The 23,067-nt window shown below is 33.8% G+C and overlaps 1 protein-coding gene across 1 annotated transcript; it reads left to right on the top strand.

The window, feature by feature from the left end:
• The first annotated feature begins 939 nt into the window (after positions 1–939).
• On the top strand, positions 940–22,506 carry LOC143237080 (uncharacterized). The gene is made up of 3 exons (XM_076475931.1): positions 940–1,083; positions 9,154–9,405; positions 21,632–22,506. The coding sequence occupies exons 2-3, from the start codon at positions 9,383–9,385 to the stop codon at positions 22,050–22,052; spliced, it is 444 nt and encodes a 147-aa protein (XP_076332046.1). The 5' UTR covers positions 940–1,083; positions 9,154–9,382; the 3' UTR covers positions 22,053–22,506.
• Positions 22,507–23,067: the final 561 nt, after the last annotated feature.

Genomic DNA, 23,067 nt, shown 5'->3' on the forward strand with positions numbered 1-23,067 from the left:
GTCGAAGGTAAGTCATAATTCGATAACTGTGCCCGAGCCTACAGCCTCCCTTTCTCTTCGTGCGGCTCGTGAAAACGACGAAAACCGAGAGCGTCTTCTAATGTAGTGTCAACTGTAGCTGGTATTGTATCTAATATTTTGTATTTATTATAATTATCCCTAGCAAGTGATGTGTTTTACCTTGTACCATGTTCTGGAAGAAGATGGACATTTCTATCTTTTGTTTCGGTGTTATTGATTTCATTATTTGTATCCATTGTTTGTTTTTGTCATAAACTTGAAGTTAAATAATTTATATTGTTTATTGTAATTGACAGATATTTTCCTTTATTGTATTACATTTGAAAATATTGTCGTTTTTAGAAATAAGCAAACCAAGCGTTATTGGCATTTCTTTTTATTTCTCACGCGATACAAATTTCAACACGGCAATCTTCCTCTTGTTCAAAAGGTCGTACTAAGACACATTTATCAGAGCATGAAGGTCATACACTGCTGTGTGGTGGACAATATTGTCACAAATGTTTGGCACTTCCTCGAACGTGCACAACTTTACATTTGTCAGATAATGCCACAAAACATTATAAAAAATAAAATTCGATAAAGTTTACTTCTACTAAAACGGTTCAGTCGGAGGAAAACAGGGAGATTCGGGTTATCTTATTTTATCAACACACACACAAATACAGACTTGTGTAATGAAATTAAAATGGCGTAAAAAAACTTTAAAAATGGTAACGATCTTACGAGTACAATGAAAGAAAAAAAAAAGACACCATTTGTTTGCTTTGCCTACAGTGGGAATTGAAACCCAAATTCACCGGGGAGATCGGTGGAGGTTATGCACGTCTGTGAAATATTTCAACTTCCCGGATCCTGAAATACATCAGATTTGAAGAAGAAACAGTTTGTCGAGCCGATAACTGAATCTGTCTTTTTATTCAGCCAACTTTGACGTACAAAACCAACGGCGTGTACCAATGTCACGTGCTGGGATTATACTTGTGAGGTTGGTCAGTTGCCTATTGAACAGAACCTTATGTCCTTAACAAGCGAGGCCTGACGAACTAACACTAATTTGAGGTACTTTTTTTTTTCTATTGGATTTTTCAAGCCACTAGACAGTACATAAATCTATATTAGTTTAACATTTTTATTTATTTTGATGTTTACGTTTGTTGAAATATTCTACTACTAATTTCAGTCATATAATACATCATTTCCTTTAGTTCACTGTATCTACTATATCGTAAAATAAATGTCGAGCAAACTAGACTATGCAATGAATTATTGTAAGGAAGAAATAGAATAAAGTCATACTAAATTTTGAGGATAACAGGATGTGACAAAAGTGACCTAGTCACTAGATACGTGTAGTGATTTTTCGAGTGTTTTGAATAGTCTGGAAGCCTTCACAGTTGTGTGCTGTCTTTAGAAACTGCCAATGTCTGATTGCCTTAGATGTTGTAATATGTCTTACTTGATGTTAACCTCAATTCTATAGGAGTTTGAAATGACTAAGCTTCGAGTTAAAATTAAATGGGTGTAGACGTCAAAGTTAACCATTTGAGTTTCAAGTTATTCTCAGAACGCTGATTTAAACAATAAAACTTTCAAACTTTGGTTAGACGTCTGACTTTCATGTTCTGATTAAGTTTCTGAGTTTCAAACTTTGGTTAGACGTCTGACTTTTATGTTCTGATTAAGTTTCTGAGTTTCAAACTTTGGTTAGACGTCTGACTTTTATGTTCTGATTAAGTTTCTGAGTTTCAAACTTTGGTTACACGTCTGACTTTTATGTTCTGATTAAGTTTCTGAGTTTCAAACTTTGGTTAGACGTCTGACTTTTATGTTCTGATTAAGTTTCTGAGTTTCAAACTATGGTTAGACGTCTGACTTTCATGTTCTGATTAGGTTTCTGAGTTTCAAACTTTGGTTAGACGTCTGACTTTCATGTTCTGATTAAGTTTCTGAGTTTCAAACTTTGGTTAGACGTCTGACTTTCATGTTCTGATTAGGTTTCTGAGTTTCAAACTTTGGTTAGACTTTCAAACTGTGTTAATTGGGTAATTTTTTAAATAAGACTGCTAATTTCAAAATATTAAAGAATAATTTCTATAATTTGAAATTATTCACATTAAATATTTATAATAGTTATATTATAAGTTAGTTTTCTTGAGATATGACAAGACCATTATTTAAACCTAGCGAGGACTAGTGCTAGAATATAAATCCGAAGGTTTACGATTCACGTCCCGTTGCCAAAATATCGCCCTTCTCCTGTTAGAGCCATGGGTACGTCATGAAAGTTTCAATTATATCTTCCCTATTCGATTTAGACATCCTGAAAAACGGCGGTAGGTGCTGTTGACTAGCTTCCTTTTGGTTCAAAATAGGGGAGATAGTGCTCTTCGTGGGGCTCTGAGCGAATTTTCTAAACCAATAAATATACTGTTTATTCAACAGAGGACACAAGAAGAAGTTTCGAGAAATAACTTGTGTCAGCATAATCACACTTTAAGAAAAGAAACAACAGAAACTCTCAAGATTGAGAAACACGTTCCGAGCATGTAGGAAATACAAACACACTGGGAGCCTGTGATACTGAAATTGTCAGATCTGTTTCATTCAATGAAATAATATGTTAAAACCTGAAATATATAATTTATTTAATTACTAGCGAATAACATGGGATATTAGATTGATATATTCTAGATTTTAGCATAAAAGTATAACCTATATACCTTTGTTGTTAAGTAACATGATATAAAAGCCGATGTTGGAATGCATTTTGACAAAAACACGCTGGCTTTACTAATGTTAGAAGTTGTTATATAAGGAACCACTCTGTGGTTTTTTTGCTAGATTGCTTCATAAAAAGATGCATGCACGCACATGGATAACTAATTATACTCAGGAGTGAACCCTCAGGGTCCACTTAGTTTTTAAGTAATTTCCTCTTTTAAATCTGGATAGATAGATAGAGGGTTTGTTTGTTTGTTTGTTTGGAATTTAGCACAAAGCTACACAATGGGCTAACTGTGCTTGTGTTTTAAAAATCAAACTAAAATGTTGGTGTCTTTATAATACACATTTTAATTATTTCTTTTAAATTAACAAATTCAATTTGAAAACAACAACATATTTGGAATGCGTTTACATGTTTGTCGAGATCTGGATCTGAGACATATTGAAATGTGTTAAACTGTAAAACTGTATTATCGTTTGCTCATCATTATCATAACTTTCGGAAGATAACTAAAGTAACTTAAGTTACTGCAGTCGGCTAGGTTGCTATAGCAACCATGGTTTACCGTCTATTACTAAGTTTATTTGTTTTAATCAGATTTTAATAGAATACAAAAACAAGTTTATTTCAGAAATTTCTTCGAACGGTTATTTTCGCATAAGCATCTTTAATTTTGAACTGATAAGCTAGAGGGAGCTAACTAACAACACCCATTATCAACATTCGGGCTTCCTTTATCTGACCGAATAATTGGATTTGATTGCTACTCTTATAGCACACTCACGATCCCGAAATACAGAGCGTTTTTTCTCTGCAGCAGGTCGTTAGTGTGGACAAGTTAACCACTAGGCCACACATCATTAAAAAAGTTAACTAAATCACAGTGAAGATTGAACTAAATCAAAAATAAAGCAATGTAATTATATACAATGTCGACAAATCAGTTCTCGATTTGTCTCCTTATAATTTTCCAAGTCTAGTGTAAATAAAACGGGTTTTGAAAGTTAAATAAACCTCAGACGTTTCCTCTATTTTGGTGGACCCCTGAAAAGTTCTGACACATCTTTAAAACGTGTTGTTTGTGTTTATCGCTCGGTCCCTTTCAGTTTAGGGTGTTACATAATTGTAGAAGTTCCGCGTCTATTTCAAGTTCAGTCCAAATTTTGAATAATTTCAGTGCTTTGTGAGGCATATCGCACTCAATCTATTCCTCCAAACACGTTACCGAAGTGGAGCAGAAATATCACCAATGTGTTCAATGAAGTGTGGTTTAACACGTTACCTACTAGTACGCCATCTGTTGATAACAAAAAAAGGATGTCTCTATGATTTCAAGTGCTCGATAAAAAATCGTATTCCTAAACCTTCCATTTGACATCACTACTAACTGGGGTTAAGAAATGTAAAAATGTATTGTCATAAATAATAAACTTTTGTATGGTGACAACCTATGTGTGTGTTATAAGATATACCTCAAAACAAATCAAGGGAAACAATCACATCATACGATATGTGTTATTGAAGTTGATGCTCAGTTTTGATTAAGGCCTGATTACAGGTTAAGGATTACATGACATTTTTATCGTCTAATTATGGATTCAGGATTACGTCACGCTTCATCGTCTGATTATGAATTGAAGATTTCGTCATATTTTTCATGTAATCGTGGTTTAAGGAATACGTTATGTTTTACAGTCTGATTGTGGGTTGAAGAATACATCATGTTTTATCTTCTGATTATAGGTTGAGGATTACATTACAGTTTAACGTCTGATTACATCACGTTTTATTGTCTAATTACAAGTTGAGGATTACACCACATTTTATTGTCTGAATACAGGTTTAGGATTACACCACATTTTATTGTCTGAATACAGGTTTAGGATTACACCACATTTCATTGTCTGATTACAGGTTGAGGATTACATTACAGTTTATTGTCTGATTACAGGTTGAGGATTACATTACAGTTTATTGTCTGATTACAGGTTGAGGATTATATTACAGTTTATTGTCTGATTACAGGTTGAGGATTACATTACAGTTAATTGTCTGATTACAGGTTGAGGATTACATTACAGTTTAACGTCTGATTACAGGTTGAGGATTACATTACAGTTTAACGTTTGATTTCATCATGTTTTACCGTCTAATTACAGGTTGAGGATTACATTACAGTTTATTGTGTGATTACAGGTTGAGGATTACATTACAGTTTAACGTCTGATTACAGGTTGAGGATTACATTACAGTTTAACGTTTGATTTCATCATGTTTTACCGTCTAATTACAGGTTGAGGATTACATTACAGTTTAACGTTTGATTTCATCGTTTTACCGTCTAATTACAGGTTGAGGATTACATTACAGTTTAACATTTGATTACATCACGTTTTATCGTCTAATTATTGACTGAACATTCGGATATAAATATCTTTAATTAAACGTTCAAGCTTAAATTTATCAATAGAAAAGCTTATCTAATGTCAAAGTTATGCATGTTTCATTTCTTACTACAATATTCCAGGTAGATTATATTACAATATTTACTTTTCACAAGTAGTTACACATAATAGAATCTTTCAACCTTACACTATTCCGTCCGTTAACAGCACCTAATTCACGTTGTGGTAAGTTCAACACTGTTTGTTCTACCACATATGCGAATGTTTTTTTTGTTGTTGTTGTTTTTTTACAAAATGACAAAACCAGTTCAAAACTATCGTAATTTTTAGATATTTTATGTTTGCTTTTTATAAGTAAATTACTGATAAATTGTAGTATGTAGAGGGCGTTAGAGTCACTTCTCTTTAGCTGTTATGGTTGTTTGACGATTTTTATGAAATCTTAGAGAGACGTTTATCTTAGCATAGGTCGTTCTTAATTTCAAACTGATAGTCCAGAAGGAACGTAACTATTCAAAAGGGCACCCTTAAAAATTTTTAGGGCTAATCTTATTTTACCAAATAGTGGAATTTTACCATTACCAATATAGTACTTCTATAGCCACAAGACGCGTCTTTTTGTGACGCTAAGACAAGAACCACGATTTTTAAATATATTTTTTTTTAAATTTAGTGAAAGCTACACAAGAACTATCTGCACTAGCCGTTCCTAATTTAGCAGTGTAAGACTAGAGGAAAGGCAGCAAATCATCACCACCCACCACCAACTCTTGGGTTATTCTTTTACCAACAAATAGTGGGATTGATCGTAATATTATAACGCATCCGCGGCTGAAAGGGCGAGCATGTTTGGTGCGACCGAAATTCGAACCCGCGACCCTCGGATTACGAGTCGAACGCCTTAATCCACCTGGCCATGCCGGGCCTTCAAGAACCACCAATCCTTGGATTTACAGTACTGACGCGCCAACTATTAAACATGAATAACTAACCGTTAAAAATTATACAACAACTCATCACGTACTAAAGCACGATTCATTAGTTTTATAAATTAGGGTTAACACCATTAACTGTGGATACCTTTTTATTTATTAACAACTTGTTAGGCTTACCTTTCATGTTTGTTAATAGCCCTATCGACTAATTGTCATAGTTTAACTTCCTGTATTCCTTACCCTTTCTCGGCCTCCCGCTATTACAGCGGTAAGTCTACGGATTTACAACGCTAAAATCAGGGGGTTCGATTCCCCTCGGTGGGCTCAGCAGATAGTCTGATGTGGCTTTGCTATAAGAAAACACACACACTCACGGTATCTCGTTAAGCCTTGTGTAGGTTAGAGTAGGTTAAATTGCTCACACACTCTACTCATAAAGACTTTTTTACGTTGATTTAAAGTATAATTTTTGTATTTCAGAATTGAATGAGCTATTTTTATTTACAAGTTAGTTTGTTATATATATGTGCATATGTCAAAAATAAAAAAATACAACATCATTTATATTTTTTCTATATTTCGGCTACCGAAAGCACTATATCCCACTTCCAAACACGAACCGTAACAAGTTCTGAATCATTCATCTTTTATGTCGAATTAATTAACTAATAATCTTCAGAACATGGGCTTCCTTGATATCTTGCCATTGTTTGGGAAAATTACACAGAGACCCACATATAATGTGTCAACTTTTAACCAGAAGCCATGAACAGATCATAAAATGGAAGAATTGGTTTTACTTATTTTGTAAATATTCAATTAAGATACAACTTTTGTAGATTTACTGACTGTGATGCTTAAAGCGTTTGAAATGTTAATGTTATTTTGCTTTACAGAAATTAACCTTATGTTGCAATATTACTAGTGTAATTAACACTAGCCTAAATTTCTTAAACTGGTCGGACATGATGAGATATTACTAGGTTTATGGCTGAAAATGTCGCTAGCAGTAAAGAACCTAAATTATGAGTTAATGCATTCTAATTAATATAGACTTAATTTTTCTTGTATATATTGAATTATGATATTATATTTGCTAATCTATTCCTTATTTAAAATCAACATCATTAAGTTATAAGTTACGATCGAACTGTCATTTATTTTAAATCAAAGATTTTGATAAAATACAAGATTATTAGAAATGCTTCTGATCTGGTAGGGATAAGTAACGTTAACAATCATAACATTATGAATATTTTATTCTTATTTTATCTTCCAGATGTGTGTTTAAAATGTTTGTGTTACCACTTCTCTAAATTTGACACATCTTTTAAAGTTCGTTCAACTGTTTCTTTCCAGAAGGAGTTTTTCGTGTCGTCAAGTGATTATTTTTATTCTGACAAACAATTTTACTCACGTGTCCGTTCTGAGTACGTTTTGATGGGTGACAAGTTTATTCTGATTTATATGCTGCTCTAGTAATAGGATCAATGCCATAGTCATAGAACAAGGCCAGACAGCCACGTAACCCTCTCCCTGGTTATTGTAGTCTTTTCTGTGTACGTTCATTTCAAACACTGGCTTAGATAAACGAAATATTTCCGGGTGTAACTGTGGTATATTTTGTAAACGTTCAGTTTTAACGATGGATGTGATAAAATGTGCTGTTCTGGGATCACTATGATCTGTTAACAATCGCTTATAAGTTGTTATTAAAATCCCTGATATACTAAATTTGATTTTATAGGTTACAAAATATCGAATTTAATTAGTTTCGAAATTGTTGGATTTTGTTTCTGTCTTTCATTTTCGAATAATCGACAGATGAAGTAAAAAAATTGAAATTAAATATTTTTATATGAAACCGCAAAAAAGACAACAACATGATTAACACCTGGCTGACATTTTTAGATTTTCTTTGTATTAATTTAGTGATCAAAAGATGATTCTAATTTGGAAAATCAACTTGTAATGATAACACATGGTAGATTTGACAAGTTTTTAAAAAAAATGATTATTTTGTATTTAACTTGTTTCGATGTGTTTCTATTGAATTAAACAGAGATATGAAGTGTTTCATTAATTTAAAATCAAAACTGACAGATGAGAAAAAAAAAGACTAGTAGCGACGTTAACGGTATTTAATTGTACTAACTATGAATTAATTTTATAACATTCTAATAACATGGATCACAAATATACTTAACGTTGGTAAAAATAATGTGTATAGCGAATCCAGCGAAGGCACAAAAAAATCTGTAACGTAATTTTGTGTGCATATCGAGAAAACATACGTCATTGAAGTATCCAAAAAAGGTAAAACAACTGGAATAAGGCAATCAACAGTGAAATATAAGTACCTAAAGACGAAATTAATGTGAGCATTAGAGGCTGTATATACTACAATACTTTTATGTGTAAAAATAACTGATGTCAAAGTGTTATAACAATGTAATCTTCTGTCCAGAGATTGTAATAGTTTAATATCACATCTAGAAGGCCTGTTCAAAAGTTATAATAACATAATTTCCTATCTAGAAAGTCTCTCCGGAATTTTTAATAATTAAACCTCCTATCAATACTTAGACATCATACACAGAGAAGTTGTTAGGTATTTAAAAAAGACGGGGTTCGAGCCCATAGGCGCGGGAATTTTCAGCGTTTCAACATGATTTCAATCATGGTTATCAATTTGATTTTTTCAAGACACCAACTGGAGATTTGGAGAATGGGCCCTCTGGTAGTACACACATTAAAGAAGTGTAATGGGTATTATTTTCGAGACCAGGGGCTCAGTTCACAGGATACAGGGGGAACCAAATTCCACTTATGTGGCCTACTTTGAGAAGCAAAGGGTGTCGTTACAGTGGCAACTCACCTGAAACGTGTCGCAAAAAACAGCAACGAGTTAGTATATCTTTCCAAACAACCAATCAGAACATTGGTCGATGATTGGACTCGGATATTCGCCTTCTTTAATAGCAATGTTTTTTTGTTTGTGAGTTGTTTTATTTCTAGACTTCTAAGTCCAATTGATAAATCAAAGTTTTGAACTGTTGTTTAGCAACCCAGTTGGCGGACATTTACCGAAGGTACGTTCAAGGTTAATATAAATCTGGCATCCAGAGGCTTGACGCCACCTTCTGCTTAAAGTTTCTGACGTCAGCAGCTCGAGACCTTAAAAGGAAGAGCGAACTGACTGGTAATACAGTAAACAAAATTGAGTAGCAGCGTAGCTAATACGAACGTAGAACACAGTCCAATCCAACTATAAGAAAGAAGAGGACACCACTATGCCGACAGTAGAAAATACTCGGTGAGTTTTGGTTTCTTTTTATTCACGAAGTATGTTCTCGACATTGTTCAAGTGCTTCAGGAAGTTTACTTCTCGCGCTCGGTATTACGCGTTAAACAAACAGAATATTTTGCTGAACACCAAATAAAAATAGTAGTTTAATGTTTATCGCACAAGTTTACCTTTAAATCGGAATTATTATTATTTATGATAATTTCATACTCACACCTGAAGAAGTTTATTGGGTTATTACAATAATTTAATTATGATTTTTTTTACTTGTTTTCCATGAAGTTACTACTATGTTAACGTTTTCCTTCAAACTAAGTAAAGGAAGTCATTATTCCCAAAGCTATTTCTAAACTTACTCTAAAATTACTAAATAATTTAACATTAGTCAAATGTTCAGTCTTTAAATAAGTGACCGTATTAAAATAATTAGTTGCGGTTTAATATTCTAGTGTTATTTATTATATGACTAGTCTGAAATTAATATCGTGTTTGATAATTCATTTCGATAATATAGTAAGTGACCTTATGTATTATATTTCCAACACGTTTACAGATAGGAAATAGCATATACTTAATAATATAGTAAGTGACCTTATGTATTATATTTCCAACACGTTTACAGATAGGAAATAACATATACTTAATAATATAGTAAGTGACCTTATGTATTATATTTCCAACATGTTTACAGATAGGAAATAGCATATACTTAATAATATAGTAAGTGACCTTATGTATTATATTTCCAACACGTTTACAGATAGGAAATAGCATATACTTAATAATATAGTAAGTGATCTTATGTATTATATTTCCAACACGTTTACAGATAGGAAATAGCATATACTTAATAATATAGTAAGTGACCTTATGTATTATATTTCCAACACGTTTACAGATAGGAAATAGCATATACTTAATAATATAGTAAGTGATCTTATGTATTATATTTCCAACACGTTTACAGATAGGAAATAGCATATACTTAATAATATAGCCTTAAACTCCTCTTCCAAACCAAACAGAATTTATTTTACACCACATGCTAAGTTAGAATCGACCTAAGAACACTTGTTGTACATTGTCAGTGATTGGTTAATATATTTTAAGTACTAATAGTGATTGGTTAAGAGATCTTGTGACTTGTCAATGATTGGTTAAGAGATCTTATGCACTGTTGAGATATTCAGTCAGTTATCGTATTGTAAGTGTTTCATGCAGGTAGAATCTTAGACTTTCAAAATCTGGAAACTGACAATCATTATAAAGGGTAGAGTGAACACATTAGTCCTACATTTTGAACTCCAGTTTGTTTGATCTACAAAGACAAGCTAAGGTTCCTTTGTGACTTTCTCATCTTATCATCATGACATCTCTTTCAGTTTGAAATATTTAGAATGGTTCAGAACCACTTCAGATCCTTTTTGGCCCCCATCTTGATGCAGGTAAAGGGTTGAAATTTTGACAGATGTGAAGTCCTGAAATAATTTGTACCTGGAGAGGTTTTAAGAAACTTGGTAACACGTAAAGAAAGGATTATCTTAACAGGGTTTAGGCTTGCCATAGGACAGTCAACTGAAATTGGGTACGACGTCACTGATAAGATCTGCTGAAGGCACCCAGTCAGATGATGTAATATCACGTTGCTATGTGTTGTACCCTGTTATGGTGTATTAAACTGAACAGAATTTATGTGGTTAATTCAAAAACGTTACTGACTTTATTTGTTTCTTATTTTAAACACCAGGAGAGAGAGGTACATGTGATGTATGCAGTTATTAACGTTTTATGATTCTACAAACTAATCAATAGCGTAGGAGCTGTCAACCAGTAAGGTCAAGATTAACTCCTCGCATGAAACTAACTCTAAGTAATCATAATCCGTTCCAAGTTGTTAAAATACATATATTTATATAATTCTCACTCCAGAAAAGATTATCACGTCTTTGGTTATCCGTTAGCCTTCATGTCACTATTTTATACATTGGTTGCATTATGTAGTGTTAGATTTCTTTGTCAGTATTGTATACATTAGTTGTGTTATATTTCTTTATGAATGCTGTATGCATTGGTTGTGTTATACTCCTATATGAATACTGTATGTATTGATTGTGTTATATTCCTTTATGAATACTGTATGCATTGGTTGTGTCATATACCTTTTTGACTACTGTATGCATTGGTTGTGTTATATTCCTTTACGAATACTGCATACATTGGCTGTGTTATATTCCTTTACGAATACTGTATACATTGGTTGCGTTTTATTCCTTTATGAATACTACATGCATTGGTTGTGCTATATTCCTTTACGAATATTGTATACACTTCTTGTGTTATATTTTTTTTTATGAATACTGTATACATTGGCTGTGTTATATTCCTTTATGAATACTGTATACATTGGTTGTGTTATATTACTTTATGAATACTGTGTGCATTAACTGAGTTATATTCCTTTACGAATACTACATGCATTGGTTGTGCTATATTCCTTTATGAATACTGTATGCATTGGCTGAGTTACATTCCTTTACGAATACTGTATACACTTGTTGTGTTATATTACTTTATGAATACTAAATGCATTAGCTGAGTTATATTCCTTTACGAATACTATATGCATTGGTTGTGTTATATTCCTTTATGAATACTGTATACATTGGCTGTGTTATCTTCCTTTACGAATACTGTATATATTGGTTGCGTTTTATTCCTTTATGAATACTGTATACATTGGCTGTGTTATATTCCTTTATGAATACTGTATGTATTGGTTGTGTTATATTACTTTATGAATACTGTGTGCATTGGCTGTGTTATATTCCTTTATGAATACTGTATACATTGGTTGTGTTATATTCCTTTATGAATACTGTATACATTGGTTGTGTTATATTACTTTATGAATACTGTATACATTGGTTGTGTTATATTCCTTTATGAATACTGTATACATTGGTTGTGTTATATTACTTTATGAATACTGTGTGCATTGGTTGCGTTATATTCCTTTACGAATACTGTATACGTTGATTGTGTTATATTCCTTTAACCAACATATCTTTGCTAATAATTATCTTCCACCCTATAATCTTAATATCAGATATCAAACATTTCAAGAAACCTAATATTACGTGTAATCTTCTTATTTGTTTTATCTTACAATGTGTTTTTAGGTTTCATCTTTTAATTTCCTGTAGAATATAATGTTGGTGATGTTCGTTCTGTCCGCCTCCTAGTGACGTCGTATAATATTGATTTGTTACATTTTTATGATAAACTGTTTTTGTTTTATGATAAGACAGGAGATGCACTGTAGTCGGTATTCTTTGATCTCCTGATGGAAAACAAACAAAAACCACAACACGTGAGTTGTTATTTCGCGTCCGATAATAGTTTGAGCTTCCTAGTACGTCTAGAGAATTATTATCGTTGTTACTATTTATATTCACAAGGGGGCGTACACAAAGTGAACTCATTGACCCAAGTTGACATACCAGTTTGAAGAGATTATGTGTTTTACGTCTCCAAACACTTGACGTTGGCTCAACTCAGGGATATCGTTGCATTTATAGACTACAGTTTATGAAAAATAACGAAAAATTAGGAACAACAAATTAAAGACTGAAGTAACAATCATAATGAGGTTAACCTACAATATTACAACTGTTTTGGAAAAACTATCAGTGGAGGAGACGAAATAGGATTTAAAACATTTATCATGACACGTGGCATCCTTTTAAGTCCATCCAATTGGACAATTCGAAGGCATAGATTACGAAACTGGACACTCTTGATGACGAGAAACCCATTTGAAACAAAAATGTATCTCAGAACGACTGGTATAGGTATTAACACTTTTGTTGATAAAGAGAGAACAACGTTTTGGCCTTCCTAGGTCATCTTCAGTTCTTTCTTAACGTTGTTCTCTTCTTATCAATGAAAGTATTAACAACGTTTTGGCCTTCCTAGGTCATCTTCAGTTCTTTCTTAACGTTGTTCTCTTCTTATCAATGAAAGTATTAATTCATACCCATATCAGCCATTCTGAGAAACTGGACACTATCTCAAGCAGGATTCCTTTTTATGTGTAATGGTGATTCTGACCTCTAACTGCTAATCAAACAAATTCCATCTATAAACGAACTCTTCTTATAGGCTAAATTGAACCTGGCATGGTCAAGCGTTCGAGTTGTAATCCGAGGGGCGAATCCAGGTCGCACCAAATATGGTCGCCCTTTCAGCCACGGATGCGTTATAATATGACGGTCAGTCCCACTATTCGTTGGTAAAAGAGTAGCCCAAGAGTTGGCGGCGGGTGGTGATGACTAGCTGCCTTCCTAACTGCTAAATTAGGGACGGCTAGCGCAGATAGCCCTCCTGTAGCTTTACACGAAATTCAAAACAAACGAATAAACAATATATACTAAATTTGTTATATAAGCAACTTTTTCGGTAAAAGGATATTCTGAGAGTAGCTTTGTAAGTAGAATATTTATTTAAAAATATAAATGTTTTCAATTTTATTTTCTAATGATACTGGTTTTAGACTGCTAATAGTATTATTGTTATTGTTTTTATTATTCCACGCGATTAGAACATTTTTTACTACCTTTTAACGGGAAAATTTTAAATTACTTCACGATGTTAAAGAAAGTTAATTGTGTTTCACACAGATCTAAATCTCTGAACTATTTATAACGACTGTGAAAATAAATTGTTGAATATTTCACTCATGCTAAGAGCTACTCAACAGTAACACACAGTAAATATACATTTTTATTATTTATGTTACGTCACATTTTGAAACGTGAGCGATAGTATAATTACTTACTAACAGTTTGTTGTAGAATATCCTACTTGTGAAATACAATATGACGTCAGTGCAATTCGTGTCTGTTCTATTGGCATTTTAAAAGTGAATGTTGAGCTTTGTCTGTGTGCACAGCTTTTTAAACAGGAGACAGATGAAGGTTCTAACACCATGGTTTCTAATGTATGTAGCATCGAGTCTAATTTTTTTATGTCTCACGATGACCTAACTAAATGGTCAAAACGTTGCAGTCATTACATAAGTATAATACATATCCCATAAATTGGGAGTAATGGGGTAGAATATGGTTTGTGGGTTTTGATTTTTGTCACAGAGGTTCTCATGAGAGTTACTTATATATATTTTATTTTAACAATATATCATGTTTTATTAATATAAAAGCTAATTGTATTGTTTGGGAACCACATTCTCTAATGGACGAACCGGTCCGTTACACAGATCACCTATCACGTGATAGTCCACGTGCTTCTTGTATAACAGATCATCTATAGAAAACACTCAAATACTAAATGAAAAAACAGACCTAATCAGACGCAAAATTAAAGAATCCTTACTTATACAACAACGTAAGCCCAAAATAAACTAATACAAAGGAACACCTTTGTATATTATCATCTTAAATGTCGTGTTTTATTGATAGGTATTCATCGTATATTATCATCTTAAATGTCGTGTTTCATTGATAGGTATTCATCGTATATTATCATCTTAAATGTCGTGTTTCATTGATAGGTATTTATCGTATATTATTATCTTAAATATCGTGTTTCATTGATATGCATTTGTCGTATGTTATCTAACTCGTTTGTTTGTTCCATTTTTAAACAGGAATTGTTATATCGTTTTTAACGGCGGAAATGGTCAGAGGCCAATACTTTTGAGCAGTATCTAGGTTATAGGTTCGATCCTGTTCTTGGTAATGAAAGTTAAACCAATCACTCTTACTATAAGTACAACAGACTTAGCAACTGACATAAAAGTGTCTTATCATGATTACATCATATTTGTCACTCGACATAAAATGTTGTTATTATGACTATAACAGGTTTTACAATAGAAATATTAAGGTTCATGTCAATATAGCTACGTAAGTTTATCAAATTGCAAGGGAGAATAATTATCTCTCTCCATGCTCTGCAAACATTTAAATGTAAGACGTACATTTGCAAAACTATTAAATGTTCTGTTGTTATTTTAGGACGTTTCTTAAGTATCTTACTTACTTGTTTTCAAGCGTTTCTCCTCCTACATTTATAATCTGTTATGAACTCTTGATGACGAGAAACGCACTTGAAATAAAAATGTATCTCAGAACGGCTGTTATGAGAATCAACCACTGGCTATTAGTAACGAGCCTGTTGAATGCCAAGTATTTCAGCTGCTATAATACAACTCTAATGCTTCTTTATTTTGTAACTTTTTTCGTGACGCCATGTTGGATCGAAAGTGAAATAATTTGTAAGTAGGTCAAATGCATGTATGATGCTGACATCTAGCGTTGAAGTTAGGTATTATTGAGAACGAATTAACTTGCCCGTGGCACTGTGTTACCGATCGGCTACGTTATCTCGTCTACGTCACTGAACAGGTTAAATTATTAGAAATTAAATTCCCTTTCCATGAACTTCCTAACGGACAATTAGAGCAAATAATAAATGCGGGAAGTAAGCAGTGAACGTTAGGACGTCATAAAGATGCAAATATTAAAGCATTCAAACCGTATTATTCTCTGTCGACTTCTTGAAGGATTTCTTTAGATCAAACTGCTAAACAAATTTAGTCTTTTTCGTGTTGATTTTTTCATATAACCTTTTCAAAACTTTTCAATAAAAACATTTTTCCAAATGTTTATTTTTCTCTTCATACTTTGTCCGTACATACCATGGTTTGATTCTCTCCAGTGAAGAGAACGCAGATGACACAATGTGTAGAAATATTACAGCTGTTAATCCATTATTACAATTACTTAATTCAATGTAAACAAAATCCAAGTTGATATCTTACAAGCACCAAAATAATCTTTGGGATTCTGAAAAAAAACCCGAAATGTTTAAAAACTTTTATTTCTATCTACTTTGAATTTGTGTTAAACTCATTGTACTTTTCACTATGCCCGAAAATACCATAAACATGTAAATAAATACGATATAAAGATGGTTTGTGGCCTCAAATATCCTACCCCACCCTTGAAAATTCCAATGAGATCTTTTGTAAAATAAAAATAATCGAAAACCGAACTGAATAGTCCTTAAAGTCTTTCGAAGGTTAACACAATGTTCCAAATACCAAATTTCTATCTTTGCTTGCTGTAACTTGACTAACATAACTTTTGGTTCTGAGCGAAATGCCTCGTCGGCACTGGTATAAATCAGATAAACTTCATTTTTAAACGCTATTTTTCGCTTATCTTTACCTGTCATGATTGGCACACTATTATAGATTTCTTTACTTTCAGTCATAGGTTCTTATACTTGAAGCTTGTTATGGCCTACAGGATGGGCTACTCTTTTTATCAACGAATAGTGGGGTTGACCGTAACTTTATAACGCTTCCTACGGTTCAAAAGATGAACATGTTTTGTGAGAGGGATTCGAATCCGCGACTCTCATATTGCGAGTCGAGCGCCCTAACTACCTGGTCATGCCAGACCTATAACACGTAGACAAATAAAGATCGTTTGACTTGTTTGTTTGTTTCTTGAATTTCACACAAAACTATTCGATGGCTACCTGCGTTAACCATCCCTAATTTAGAAGCAACAGAAGAAAAGGAAGGCACTTAATCTACCAACACCACCCACCGCCAATTCATGGGTTACACTTTACCAAAGAAGAGTTGAATTTACGTTATAACGACTGAAAGAGTTGGCAGGTCGTGTATCTTAACCAACAGCCATGACAGACAAGACCATTTGGTCTTTCGAGGATTTTCTTTCATACCTATTTTTGAGTAAAATAAGCATTTTAACCTACCTTTTTTTCTGGGAGGCTTTAGATTCTACTATAAAAGCTCTGTACAGTATTAGCCTTTACTGCTATTGACACATTCGATTGTCTAAGCCAATAATCTTATTAAAAAGCAACAAAAGTCCGTCTTGACTGGAATTCAGCCTGTCATTTTCAAATCTTAAAATTGTGTCCTTTCTTTTTATTTGATTCAAAATATAGCAGAAAGAAATCAGAGTTTTTATCCTATCGGTCATCCGGATAATCTTGCAAACTTAGATAATTTCAACCTTTACCCTTTTTTGTCAAGATAAAATTAGCTAAAAAAACTTAAACAGTTCCCATAAATTAATCCTTAAACCCCCGAATCATCCAGTGGTCCCCCTCTAACACTTTCGTATAAATTAACATTCTTTCACAGTGAGATATTACTTGTAACTTGTACAAGTAATTAAAGATATTTTCCTCCTTTGGACTTTGATCAGTACGTTTATAAATACAACCAAACGCTCTGTTAGATTTAGTACTAGCTATCAGCAGAACACTGGTTAGATGCATTGAGTGACTTATCCACAACTGCGCTAAAATCGTTTTTATTCAGCCACGCTACTGAATGAGTTTCCATCTATGAAAACTATGTACTCTTAATTATGACAATACAAAGGTAATATGCCAAATATTTGTCCAATTTACCCGCTGATGTGTGTCATTTTCTAGTACCTCAACATCTTCACTACAAATAGAAATGACTAATCATTTAATGTTTTTTGAAATCTTTTCTGAATTTCGCGCAAAGCTACTCGAGGGTTATCTGCACTAGCCGTCCCTAATTTAGCAGTGTAAGACTAGAGGGAAGGCAGCGAGTCATCACCACCCACCGCCAACTCTTGGGCTACTCTTTTACCAACGAATAGTGGGATTGACCATTACATTATAACGCCCCCACGGCTGAAAAGGCGAGCATGTTTGGTGCGACGGGGATGCGAACCCGCAACCCTCAGATTACGAGTCGCACGCCTTAACCCACCTGGCCATGCCGGCCTGTTGTAATGTCATCTTTAATAACTGTGTCCCTATGGTTATCATTAATTTAAATAATAATATTCCAAGGCCAAAGCACTGACAGTCAGAGGTACTCCACCAGGTCCAACCTGTCTGCACTCATTTAATAACTACCTTTTGCTTATTCTCATCCAACTACCCTATAACCACATTAAAAAGTCTTTCCATAACCCCTGTTGATGTAATTTTCTGGGCTACCTTCTTTGTCCATCTCGATGAATAGAAATAGTAGACTTATCGTGGGACATTTTAAACATGTAATTACATCATGTCTACTTTCTTTCCATAATCAATATAATCTCAATAAAAGCCACAACAATAGTAAGGTAGAATTTCTCTTTAGTTTTGTTTGTTTGTTTCGTTGCTAAGTATAAAGTTGTACATTAGGTTATCTATGCAATGTCCGCCACGGGTATCAAGACCCAGTTGTTAGCGTTATAAGCCTAAAGAGTTCTCGTTGATCCATTGAGAAGGGAAGATTTCTTTCAGCAAATCCATTTAGCTTTTTTATAACGTCCCATTTCGCTAAATGGTTCTGCAACGTTCCTTCTGACAGGCTTTCTGTAGTTTTTCCCAGTATAAAAGCAAGGCTAACTAGCCAATAATTTCTATGGCAACTCCTATCGTCGTTTTAAACTAAACGTGCTGACCAACAAAGGAAATCCGGTTAGATCTTTAGGTCATGTAGAAACCCATAAAGCAGGCTATCCGTAAGGCAGAATAACACGTGTAGACCTAGAGTGCTTAAGTGTTTCTAACAATAAGTAATGTCTCAAGACAACAACCACGAATCTTGGGATTGCGAAACATTGTATTATATATTGTAAACTTTCTATACTTTAAATGTTTTTATTTGTTTTTGTATTTCATCATCAAATATATAACCTCTGAATGGATCCAGTTTTACCTATACCACATTACCTCAGGTAATATACAATTAATCACAGTATTTTGCAATCTTAATTTTTACTTTCCTTTTCCTAATTTTATCTTCAGTTTGCTCTAAGTTTTCTAACTTCTTTATCGAACAGTTTCTACTTAACATTCGTGAAAAATGGAAGCGAAGAGTTTTCAGTTTGGATTCATGAGGGATCCTTGGTGTCCTGATTCCTCCGTTGGATGTCCCGAAATGTTTAGCAGATGCATAAAGTAATGAGAAAACAATAATTAACTAAGTCTAGCATTGGAAAGTTTCGTATTGGTTAAAAATTATTTAGGTCTAATTTTTGTTGTGCTGTTTTGTACCAGTTATTGGTTGCAGAGAAGACTAAATAAGCACAACTAAACCTGAAAGGACTAAGATCCATGAAATGTTACCATTGTATTTATGCCATAAAATTTACAAACACCCTTGAGAAGACCTCGGCATGACCCTCTCAGGTTATGTCAGTGTTTCTAAGACTACACAACACTGTTAAGGTTCTCAGTATCTAAAGATGCATTGGGGGCCGGGGTTCAGTCAAGATAAGAAATGTTTTTGGGATCTTGTGTTGAGAAATGGAACCTTTGGGCATACAGTGGATGATTGGTTATTCCGATTAACGGTTATATGTTTTTGATTTTGTTATCGAACCGTGATTTTGGTTTTAAAAGAAATATTTGGGTCTGGCCTAGTGGTTGGTAAGCCTGGTTGCAGATCCCAGCGTCCATGGTTAACGTCACAACGTGCTAAATGTATCCTACATTTTCAGCTGTGGGTGCAATATAAAAGAAAGTGCACCTCGTCTTTTAAGTTAAAACTTGACAACCCCTTCGTGGTAATGGGTGCTACTGACTGTACGTTTTACTTTATGATTAGTATCTTAAAATTAGGAACGGCTGTCCTTGAACCCTGGAGGACCTGACCTTCTTATGTCACTCAGATATTTGGTTAAGCACCGTTCAAGTTTAAAATATCGAACTCAGTTGAAAACCTTTTCTTTATTCGTTGTTTGTACTTTTGTTTTTCGTTTGTGCACTTTTTGTTGACAAAGAAGCTGCTGCAGAAACGTCATATGGTTAAGGATCAGTGATGAAATTATAGAAACGTCATATGGTTAAGGATCAGTGATGAAATTATAGAAACGTCACATGGTTAAGGATCAGTGATGAAATTATAGAAACGTCAACATGGTTAAGGATCAGTGATGAAATTATAGAAACGTCACATGGTTAAGGATCAGTGATGAAATTATAGAAACGTCATATGGTTAAGGATCAGTGATGAAATTATAGAAACGTCATATGGTTAAGGATCAGTGATGAAATTATAGAAACGTCACATGGTTAAGGATCAGTGATGAAATTATAGAAACGTCATATGGTTAAGGATCAGTGATGAAATTATAGAAACGTCATATGGTTAAGGATCAGTGATGAAATTATAGAAACGTTACATGGTTAAGGATCAGTGATGAAATTATAGAAACGTCATATGGTTAAGGATCAGTGATGAAATTATAGAAACGTCACATGGTTAAGGATCAGTGATGAAATTATAGAAACGTCATATGGTTAAGGATCAGTGATGAAATTATAGAAACGTCATATGGTTAAGGATCAGTGATGAAATTATAGAAACGTCATATGGTTAAGGATCAGTGATGAAATTATAGAAACGTCACATGGTTAAGGATCAGTGATGAAATTATAGAAACGTCATATGGTTAAGGATCAGTGATGAAATTATAGAAACGTCACATGGTTAAGGATCAGTGATGAAATTATAGAAACGTCATATGGTTAAGGATCAGTGATGAAATTATATAAACGTCATATGGTTGAGGATCAGTGATGAAATTATAGAAACGTCACATGGTTAAGGATCAGTCATGAAATGATAATCTTTATAAATAGAAATGTGAGAAAAGTGTACATAATTAGTTATACCGATGGCCAGATTCATTTGTAGTTTCCCTCTAACTTTATAACTGGCTCGGTATGGTCAGGTGGTTAGAACGCTCGACTCGTTGGGTCGCGGGTTCGAATCCCAGTCACACCCAACATTCTCGCTCTTTCAGCCGTGGGAACATTATAATGTGATGGTTAATCCAAGAAATCGTTGGTAAAAGAGTAGCCCAAGAGTTTGCGGTGAGTGGTGATGTCAGACTTCCTTCCCTCTAGTCTTACACCTTTAAATTAGGAACAACTAGTACACATAGTCCTCGTATAACTTTGCGTGAAATTCAAAAACAAACAGTTCATAACTGCCCCTGGCAGGAATTTACTATTAACTCTAAAGTTACTTTTTGTAACATTATGTTTCTTCTAATCTATATTCGTGTCCTACTGTTCTTCTGCCTACAGTTTAAAAATCATAGTTTAATATTGATTTTTGTTTGTTAGTAAAACAAGAATGTTTTAGTTTCTTTTAGGCCTTTCATGTTTTGTTTACATTTTTCTCCGTTTTTAGGTTCCCAATATTTGTCATCAGATATTTCCTGGTTCTCTTAATCGCCTTCATGTCCATTGTTTCGTCAGAAGAGCCACACCATCGGGCACCTAGGTTTGTTGGTCTACCCAATTCTCCAATCTTACGCATCAACAGTTTCACAGGTCTGGCATCTTCCTTGAGGCCACCTTCATCCCAGCTTCTAAGTATATCGTCACCGTTTCGGTCCTTACGCACCAGGCTTCTTTCAAACGGAAAACCAAGCGACCTTGTGTCCAAATTTTCAACTGACCATCTTCTATCAATTTCATCCATACTTTCAAGGCCCAAACATAAAGGTTTAAGCCTCTCAAAGCTTATAAATCTGCCATTTAAGCTTATAACCAATGCCAAACCCTACAAGGTGCTAACAGAGAAAGCATCTTTTCTAAAGCTTGTATAAAAAGGAAAATTGAGTGTGTATGTGCTAGTAACTTGAACTGATTGATTTCGCTGTGCATCATAGTTTTCTAAAGCTCTTAAATGCCATAAAAGCGTTAATTTCCTTTGAACCTCAGAGGTGAAAGAAAGATATTCATTTGACAATGTCGAGCCTCTCCCTTGACCTTAAACTCAGAAATTACTAAGCGTTTATTAGATTTACATCAGGAAAGTACATCGAGGTTTCCTTTTGATGTGTCGTTGCCTGTTCTTTATGCCTACATAATGTTAAACATCATGTAAAATGTGCAATAAATATTTGGAAGAACTCAATCCATTCTTTGTTCAGAACACACGAGAATTGAAACCGAAATATTGTTAGACTATTTGGTGCATTGAATGCTGTGATCAACAATTCTTTTTTTTTAACTATTAGGTTTCCCTCATAAAGAAGGTAATTTTTGCAGCAACTAAAAATCTAAATAAAATGATTAAACAAGTCATTCAGCTAAAAAAGACATTTTAAATGACTAGTCTTCCTTTCTTCTTTTATCGCCAATCTGAACAGAACTTTACATCTGTTAAACGAGCAAGTCCAACATCACAAACGTCCAGGAGTAGTCGTCCCCAGTACTGAATTACTGACCACAAGCAGGACAGTCAGCCATTAATACTTGTAGTCACAAGGACTTTGTGTCATCCTATGAACCTAACAAGATGACTGACTGTTACTTTTCTGATATGTGTATAGTTGAAAGTGCGGAGCTTACGTCCCGCATCTTTGCACCTAGTCAAACACACAGCAATAGGGAAACTAACTAACACAAATAAATGTGTATAGTGCCAAGGAAAACCTGACACAAATAATATGTATAGTATCAAGAAAAACCTGACACAAATAAATGTGTATAGTATCAAGAAAAACCTGACACAAATAAATGTGTATAGTATCAAGAAAAACCTGACACAAATAAATGTGTATAGTACCAAAGAAAACCTAACACAAATAAATGTGTATAGTACCAAAGAAAACCTGA

Source organism: Tachypleus tridentatus, chromosome 13 (genome assembly GCF_004210375.1).
Source record: "Tachypleus tridentatus isolate NWPU-2018 chromosome 13, ASM421037v1, whole genome shotgun sequence".
In the NCBI taxonomy this organism is placed as follows: domain Eukaryota; kingdom Metazoa; phylum Arthropoda; class Merostomata; order Xiphosura; family Limulidae; genus Tachypleus; species Tachypleus tridentatus.